Genomic DNA, 9440 nt, shown 5'->3' on the forward strand with positions numbered 1-9440 from the left:
TGTGATAGTGATATCTATGTAACAACTGAAGAAACACAGTTCTGATGAATTGTTGCATATGAGCAGTTTATCGGGAACATCCATTTCTAAAGAAGGCAGGGTTCGAGTGTGTGTGTCTGTGTGTGTGTTTGTGTTCTAGCGTTCTCCCCCCTCGGTCCCCACCTCCCTGCCCTCTGTCCAATCAGAGCAGAGAACCGGCCATTCGGGCCTCGCGACCGTGGAGCAGCGGCAGCAAAGAGCGGAGCGAAGAGACTGTGGGGGAGGGTCACGTGTGTACACAGTGTAGGGCTCAGCAGCACTCCAGCAGTAGTAAAGTCTGCTACGGACGGCCCCTTTTCAGAACGAGCCTCGTCCGGAAAGTTGATAGATGAAGAGCGAGTGAAGCGAAATGCAGTGAAACGGTGTCTTTTGGCAGTTTTTTAAGTCGTCAGGAGCGCGAGGGGAGCCGGAGCGCGCATTTTTAGGATGTGTGTTTATTTAATGAAGCGAGTGAGAAATGCCAGTCGAAATGCTACATCCAAACCTAATGCCTCCGTAGGTTTGTCACCGAGCCAAAGCTATACGTTTCTGGTGAGTTGGTGCTCTCTTTTCTACTGTTTGTATCCAGACATGCGATGTTTTTGCGCTGAATTTTCATCTTGCAGTGTTTAGAAAAGTGAACACCCCCCCCCCCGGCTTGAGGATTTGACCATGCGATGAGTGAGCGGCTCCAGTTGTGCCAACAATAGTCGCAGAAACGGCAGAATAATGGTAAAGCCGTGACAGCTATCCACGCTTTGATCTGCGCAGTCAAGTGTGATGGAGAGAGCCAGTGTCCGCAGTAACAACAACCAGAGCTCCAGATAAGCTGCTCTGTTCCCTTTAACGACGCTTTTTATATTTTGGGAAACGACACCTGAAGATGTTTCTCACGGGATCAGTTTTCTCTGGGGCTGGGATCAGTTTAATCAGAGGCCTCTGAAGTTAAAAAAAACAACAAAACAAACAAAAAAAAACCCCTCTATAAGAAATAAAATAAAAAAATAAAAAAAAAAACGTTTAAAGTTGTGGCAGGCTGGTCTTTATTTTAGCCCATTTCATCTTCCACTGAAACCCACAACTAATGGGATGTCACAGTGAGTTTGTTTATTTAACCATATGTAATGTTTACAACTGGTAGGCTGCAAGATGAAGACAGCCTGATTTACTGCATTAGTAAACTGCCAGGCCATCAATAAGTCATTAGTAAGTACTGTTTTTTTTTTTACATACACTCTTGTGATGTTAAATAATTCATGAACTATAAGCTCATAACTGCTCAAAGCATAACATTAGATTCTTATTCTTCAAAGGCACATGAATACCTGATTTGTTCAGTTTTCTTTTTATTCTACCAGACATCTTTATTTTGATAGATGTTTTTAGATTCTATTTATGTACTAATGATATTAGTCACGTTCTGGCTTATAAAAATGATGATGCTAACATGCTAGTGATACTTCATATATGACAGCCTCCTGGCCATATTATTACACATTAACCAGAGAGCTGAACGTGTGCTATTTAAGAGCTCAGATGAGTCTTACCACTGACTGAATTAAATGCTTCTTGAGTTGGGCTTTGCACTTGCTGTTGTTAACTTCATCCATGTGACCATAGGGGACAAGGGTGTGTGTGCTTAATGACAGTAAGCCTGCTTTGTGGCGACCATTGAACTCTGACTTTGTTGATGCCCGTGACAGTTAAACGTGTTGCCGGAAAAGAAGCTGAGGAGGCTGTGGAGGCTGACCGTGACTTGTGCTTGACCAGAGTCTTGTTACACTAGAACTTGATATGATTAAATGCTATTTTTTTCCAAAGCAAATGCGACATTGTTCCACAATCTCTATGCAGCAGTGAGTGAATTAAATCATTGATATTTTAGACTTTTTTTTGTTTGTTGTTTTGGTTTTGCTGTCTTTAGTCAGTCGAGATTGTTTGATCTATGTGTAGTAGTTCAACAGTAGCAAGGAATCCATTCAAGAACAAGCTCACAAACAAACTCCAGCACTTTGTGTCAATCCTGTTGGGATGATTTGTGGCAAACATTCTGAATTATATAAAACTTCCCACACAGGAATGGAGTCGCGGCAAAGTATTTTAATAACCTCTGAGAGCTCAGTCATTTTAATTTGCAAAATGTTATGCAGCATTAGCATACACCTGAATCCAGATCCCTCATTAATACTCTCAGATAGTGGGCTGCTTTCCAAGAATAATAGGCAGATGAGAAGATCACTAAAACCAGGAGAGATTTAGAGTCCTCTTTAAATTAATCATTTCCATATTAATGGCCTCTCCTGCTGTAAAGAGTTTGGTAGTTTTGTAGGCAGTTGCATTGAAGTATGATCTTAGTTTATTCTGCCCATCAAATGTCACTTTCTCCCACTTGATACTGCGAAACAGTCGCAGCATGTGTAAATGTGAGTTATTGTTATATTATTTTCTCTCCGTAGTACCTTTCTTCCTGCTGCTCCACTGCACACTGCTGCAGACACAAGCAGCGAATCATGTGACATCACTTTACTTTCTGAGAAGGGCCTGTAAATTCCAGTAAGGATATATGAGGGGTGTGGGCCCACTATGTCACACTACTCCCATCAGCCCGTGAGATCTGGCTTCAAAACACTAAGACGTCAAGCACGTGGGCGTCACTCTTACGAGATCACGGTTGGTGGGGCTGAAGCATGCTGAAGCAGCCCGCCCGCCCCCCTCCCTTCCCTTTCCTTCTCCTCTCCCTCCCTCTGGGAATATTTAACTTAACAACTTCTGACGTGAAGTGGTGCAAAAAGTTCAGATGGGGCTTAACCTCGTCTACGACTGCAGTGAAAGTCACGGGCAAGAAGAACACAACAGATTCTTCCTCATGTTGTTGACAAGAGCTGAGGTTATACTCACTCACTACAGCAGTTTAGTTCAATGTATGGCACCTTTATGGGAAGCACCTAGCTGGAGGAGAAGCAGCCATCATCTTTCTCCTGGTTTTATCATCACATATGCTCGATTACAGCAAGACTTGTGTAAATTCTGTATAAAAGACACAATAATGGAAGTAGCAATCTGTCTTGTGGTTATAGGTATGTGCATAATTAATGAAGAGTAACAGGACTGGGCAACGTGACCAAAAACAATCCAACAAGAGAAAAATAATGATACCTAATATAGTATCAGTACATTCTCAGTTTATCACTAAATATGTTATAAGTAGCTGCTGGGGCTGCAAATACTGATGATTGTCATTATTGCTAAATTATTATAGATTATAATTTGAGTAACTGACTAATGTAGTTATTACAGCAAATAATTATTATTACTGACAAATGATACAAACTAATTTCTGTGCTTAAAAAGAGAGACAGCTACCTCAACTATGTATTTATCAGACAGTAACAACTGAAAATATCTTTGACCCTCACTCAACCCGAACAACCATCTGTTGTCTTGGCAGAATCTGAAATGGATTTTTAAAATGAAATGGTCCCCATTACCTTGAATGAAAACAGAGCCTAGCTCATACTGTACCATAGTGTGTGTGTGTGGCGCCTCTACAGTAAGTCAGGAGTAGACGTTTTCTTTCACTTCCCCTGTTTTTCCCTCAGCTGAGTGGAAAACTAGAGATTTCATTATCACGGGCTGCTGGCAAAATGTGCAGAGCTGAAGTGCAGTGACTTTCACAACACCAGAGTAGATGCTGCCCAGAGTGAATTGATGCAGACAGTGCAAAGCTAACAGTGGCTGTTCACTAGCTTAACATGAAGAACCTTGTTTAAAATATTATGAAGCGCTGGCTGTGGCAGCTGAATGTGTTTTCCTGCACAGCAGCGACTTGCAGGATGTACAGAGGAGACAAATAATAGTCTAGTGACTGGCATTTTCTTCTCTATTCATGTACCAAAATTAAATTGTGTGGCTTGTTTGTCCTATTTTAATGAGGGACATCGTGGCGGGGGGGCCGGGTTAATATGAAGTGGAAAGGCTTAAAACAAAAGGTCCACATAGTGACATTTCTGTCACTTCAAGTCGGTACATGTAGGAAATCTTAAGGTTTAAGTTTCAATCCAGTATGCATTACAGGGCTGTGGTATTTTTTATCTGTGCTTCATCACTGCTTCGTCACTGTCAAGATCTTGATTCAGATACTGGGCTAATATTGTCCACAGAGGCACAGGAAACAGGAACCATTACTTCTAACTCATGATTTTGAAATGAGTCCATTCAGTCAAGGCGAAGCAACTTTCTGTAGTGCATATCTACTTCTGCAGACTTCTTTGGAAACAAAGCCAGCAGTTTAACAGTAATTAAACACTAGCGGAAAAAAAAAAAAAACTTGACTCCATTTTTTTAATGCAGAATTATGAGGTGCCATGCAGCTGTCGGAATCTGCAGAGAGAGCCAGTGTGGTAATGAAAGGGTGGCAGAAATGTCTCTATACAGCAGGTGCTAATGAATAGGGACAGCCAACCACAATGCAGTGAGCTCTCTTTAATAATCGTCAACTTCCCTAAAGTCATTTTCACTATAAGTGATGAGAGGTTGTTGAAGGAGTGAATACAATACACTCAGAAAATAGTACATAATCAATGGGAGAGGACCGTGGCTAATTATGTGCTTTTGTCTTGCTCTGTTTTTGTACATGAGTCACCTAGCTGCTGGTGTTAGAGAGGCATGTTTACAAGAGGGCAGACCAGGGCTCCTGTTCTGGAAATGACAGGGTTTTTTTTTTTTTTATAAAGAGTAACATTACACTTTCCTCTTCCTGATCCCATTCCAGTCCGGCTCTGAGCTCCAGCCTCCACTATAGTCTCATTGCAGCCAATTGGAGTACTATAGAGGAGGGACTGAGCCCTTGTGTGTGTATGTGTGTGTGTGTGTGTGTGTGTGTGTGTGTGTGTGTGTGTGTCTGCGGCTTAAGGCCAAAACAGCCCCTCTGTAGTGGAGTTACGTAAGTAAACGGAGAAATGTTTCCCCTTTGCTGGCATCATTACTCATCTTCCTGAAAACAAAACTCCCTTCCTTCACTTTGTTCCAGGGTTTTGTTGTCAGGGGAGAGGTTTCCAGAAAACTCTGCAAAGATTAGCACATGCATCTGTCCGTGAAAAATTGTATTTGCTCTTCAGAGAATTGTTCTTCTTCAAGCACTTTTGAGATTGAAGACAAACATGTGGAAACACAACAGCCAAATTATCACAGAGGAAATGAAACACAGTGAACTTGGGTGACTTATCGCTGCAATCCTGTGATAGCCTTATGATATTCTTTTTCCTTGACCAAAGCAATTGGTTAAGGAAAATGGATGAATAATTTATTTGAAATGACCTGAGTTAATTATGCAATGGGAGCATTACATAACTGTTGAAAACCTTGCAGCCCCGTCAGGCTTGATACACTAAGGCTCCCTACATGTGCGGCCATTTCCTTTGACCTTGCCCTGAACTCCAGCCCACCACTCAATCCTCACTGACCCTTCACCAGAGCCTGCTTCACATTTCACTCTTTATAAATCTACCCATCATCACGTGCCCCCCCCCCCAAACAGTCAGCTTGGCAGTAACCTGAACAGAAGGTGCAAATGCTTTTACTTGAGAGAGTTTTAGAGCTTGAGTTCCTCTTTATCTTGCTGCTCAACCATGTGAAAAGCACAAGGGAAGAAGCTCTGTACAGGCAGCAACGCCTCTGTATGTGACTCTCACTGTTTTTGTATAACACACAACAGGAGATTGTTTGCATGTCAGACACATTCTCACCTGCTGGAAATACTCCGTTTGGTTTAGACGAGGGGTGGCGCCTGGGTAGAGCATGCAAGAGGCAGGAAGTGCCACAAACAGTGCACAGTATTTTGTTTACAGCACGATTTTGGCATCGGCCCTTACCAACAGCAGTTCTCTCCAGTTAGACATTTTCACTGGCGTCTTCGTGTAAATTACCCTTCTTCTTCTTCTTCTTCTTCTTCTTCTTCTTCTTCTTCTTCTTCTTCTTCTTCTTCTTCTTCTTCACCCTTGGATGTTTCTAATATTACTGTTTCACATGATAGAAGCGTCATCAACAACACGTCGACTGGCTTGCTGTGATTTCCGCAGACAGTGACCTGCTCTATTCATATGAGGTCTCAGTCGGACGGTATCCAGACTTCGTACCAGGCAGCTGGGAGGATAAAGTACGTTTCATGTCCAGTCTAACTGATTCAGACATCTCTCTGTCTAGATAAGTTCAGGGTTGCAGTGCACGTGTGAGAGCACTGTGTGGCAGAGAGAGGAAGAGAGGTAGAGGCAGAGCTAGACAGAAAGAGCTTGCAGAGGCGTCCAACAAACGCAGTTTTGTATTCTACTACCAGAACAAGGGCTTCATTTGCTGTGGCCAGTGTGACCAGTGTCGCTCAGAGAGGAGAAATAGTGGGTTTTGAGGCTGAGCTTGCAATTGAAACATATTGTGAGGCGTCCGTATTCAGCCAGTCAGATGCAGTGAAGTGAAATTAACAGTGTTACCGAGGGCATAATAGCTGCGCCATGGCTGATGTGTTTTTGTGTCAAGGCCTTGCTTGCTCCTCTAGCAAACACAGAAACCAAAAACAGAGAGGGTTGAATTCTGCAACCAGGCACAGTCCAGAAGACAAACACAGACTTAAAATACAAAAATAATACATACAACATATGATGATCACAAAAATTAGAATGAGAATTCTATATTTGTGATATTGCTCAGTTTTCTCTTATTACACATGGCCTCAAAGGCTGAATTACAGTGACATATAATATATATGGTACAGTGTTCTGAATGTATTTGATTGTTCTGACTTCAGTATTGAAGTCATCCAATTCTAACTGATAACAACACTGACATTTATAACTAACTCCTTTCTCTCCAACTCTCTTCCCGCAGTCGACCTGTTGAGAGCACTTGACCTGCGTCAGAGCACAGCGATGTGGATCTGCATGGTTTACAATGAGACGGACACCAGCGTGGACTTCCGGCTCTGCCAGGACTTTGGCCTCATCCTGTCAGTCTTCTCCCTCATCTACCTCCTGGTGTGCTTCCCACTGGGGCTGTGCTACAATGTGCTGCTGGTGGTGGTCAACCTCTCCAACAAGGTGTCCATGACCATGCCGGATGTCTATTTCGTCAACATGGCCATTGCGGGTCTTGTGCTTAATCTGGTGGCGCCCGTGGAGCTGCTGAGCTCGACCTTCACCCGTTGGCATGCGTGGGACTACAACAACGAGGTTTATATCACCCTGCTCATCCTCTTCAACATCTCTTCTTTGGTCATCATGTACTCCACCACACTGCTCAGTCTGGACTACTACATAGAGCGGGCGTTGCCTCGTACATACATGTCCAGCGTGTATAACACTAAACATGTGTGTGGGTTCATCTGGGGCGGCGCAGTGCTCACCAGTTTCTCTTCGCTGCTCTTTTACGTGTGCAACCACATCTCCACGAAGATGGTGGAGTGCTCCAAAATGCAGAACAAGGAGGCAGCAGACGCCATCATGATGTTCATTGGGTACGTGGTTCCAGCTGTGGCCGTTTTTTACGCCTTTGTGCTTATTTTGCGCATTAGGAAGGAGTCCACACCTCTGGATCAGGACTCCGCTCGCTTAGACCCTTCTATCCACCGGCTCCTGCTAGCCTCAGTCTGTGTGCAGTTTGTACTGTGGACCCCGTACTATATGACCCTGTTGGTGCACACTGTAGCCGGTGCACCAGGGTACGTTAGCAACATACATGACTTACCTAGCTATTATTCTACCTATTATTTCTTGAGATGCGTGTCCAAACTGCTGGCTTTCTCTAGTAGTTTTGCGATGCCTCTCATGTACAGGCAGATGAACAAAAACTTCTCCAACAAGCTTCAGCGGCTGCTCAGGAGGCTGCACTGCAGAGACCAGTCCTGCCCTCATGAACGCTCAACAGTGCAGCAAGTGGTGACGTGAGATCACCGCCAACCCACTCCCCCACTTCCACTTCCTGGCCCAGCCGGCACTTACTCCCCCCCCCCTCCTCTCTTCCCTATAGAGCCAGTATCTGACTGGGCTCCCTCGCTGCTCTGGACTGTGTTAAGAGCGACTTAGCTAACTGTGGAATTTCCTGTCACCTTCCAGAACTTGATCTGACAAACCAAGCAAAAACCACTAAGTGCTGTTATTGTTTTGTTTTTGTTTTTTGTCACTGAGTGAAGTTCTCCACCAAGACACTTGGGCCTCTAGTTTCAGGGCGGTAAATTAGCCAATAACACTGACGAAATACCCTGTTAGCAAGGGACTCCCAATCACTATGCCTTTGCACTGGGTGTTGTTTTGTCTTAAGTTTATTTTGGCTCATTCATGACTGCCTAAATTTCACTGTAAAGTCTAAATATGCTATTAGGTTTGATTTATTTTTTATTTTTTCCCTCCAGCCTGATACACAACCAGTAAGTTATAACATTTAACTAAGTGAAGTTATTTAGTTTCTAAAGAGAAAACTCTATATTCCTGCAGTGATGGATGGTGGCTGGTATCAGCAGCCCACCACAACTAATGAACTTGTATTGTGTGTCAACATTGCAAATACAACATTTTGCAACAACACTGTTTACTGCACTAAAGCTAGAGGCCTTGATCACTTGAATGAGAAAACAGTTCTACCTTTCTCTGCTGAGCTGAATTTTACCTTTTACTTTAATGCATTGAGAGTGATTCCTCATTAACAGAGTAAATATTCTTTAAATTTCAAAGGTGAAGTACAATAGTAATGGATTTCTCCCAGAAATTGTAGCTTTATCTCAAAAGCTAGGTTTTGATCCACTCACAGGTATAAAGAGGCATAACGATTATTCTTGTTATGCTCCACAACAAATATTATTAATATAAAATGAGTTTATATACATCCACACCACTCTGTAGTCACACAGAACTACACAAAATGCTTCTATAAAGCTTGTATTCAGGGTTCAGACATAACCGGTTTACCTCTTGTGATCTCTGCTGAAATCACATCACCTGTTAACCGTAACAGTTCAAATCAACTCATTAAAAATCAACTAATTAATTTGAGCTGAGAGCCTCAGCCCCAGTATGTGATTTGTTAAGCTGTGTGTTGCTGCTGCAAGAATTTGTGCATGCAGAGCCTCACGTAGGGTCAGTGAAGTGCACACAGGGTCACAGAGAGGACCCTGAGGAGGCGACTTGTAGAGTACATTCCCTAAATTGCATGCACACTTGTGAGTGGCTAGTTGGTGGAGGTTTTGTCCAGTGGAAATATGTCGCCTGACTGGGTCACTTCAGAGGCGCTTATCAAAAATAACTTTACAAAAAAGTATGAAAGACTCACCTGCACACAGTGTTTTACACAGGAGTAGAGTTTGAACTGTAATGCTGCTCAGACGCATCAAGGTAATCTGCACATTACTGGCAAAGCTGCTTTGCTTTTTATTGCCGGCCACG

General features: G+C 43.1%; 1 protein-coding gene across 2 annotated transcripts; it reads left to right on the forward strand.

Annotated features, from left to right (window-relative positions):
- The first annotated feature begins 309 nt into the window (after positions 1-309).
- On the forward strand, positions 310-8123 carry gpr146 (G protein-coupled receptor 146). 2 transcript variants are annotated; one of them, XM_022739682.1, is made up of 3 exons: positions 310-570; positions 6050-6172; positions 6895-8123. In XM_022739682.1, the coding sequence occupies exon 3, from the start codon at positions 6936-6938 to the stop codon at positions 7947-7949; it is 1014 nt and encodes a 337-aa protein (XP_022595403.1). In that variant the 5' UTR covers positions 310-570; positions 6050-6172; positions 6895-6935; the 3' UTR covers positions 7950-8123. The 2 variants fall into 2 exon arrangements, with proteins under 2 accessions (XP_022595403.1, XP_022595402.1); XM_022739681.1 differs by lacking the exon at positions 6050-6172.
- The last annotated feature ends 1317 nt before the right edge of the window (positions 8124-9440 follow it).

The sequence above is a fragment of the Seriola dumerili genome, unplaced genomic scaffold (genome assembly GCF_002260705.1).
Source record: "Seriola dumerili isolate Sdu_G_001 unplaced genomic scaffold, Sdu_1.0 BDQW01000044.1, whole genome shotgun sequence".
Classification (NCBI taxonomy): domain Eukaryota; kingdom Metazoa; phylum Chordata; class Actinopteri; order Carangiformes; family Carangidae; genus Seriola; species Seriola dumerili.

What these genes read in the sequence shown, in the direction of transcription:
- gpr146 (XM_022739682.1), top strand. Translation starts at nt 6,936, where the DNA reads ATGTGGATCTGCATGGTTTACAATGAGACGGACACCAGCGTGGACTTC.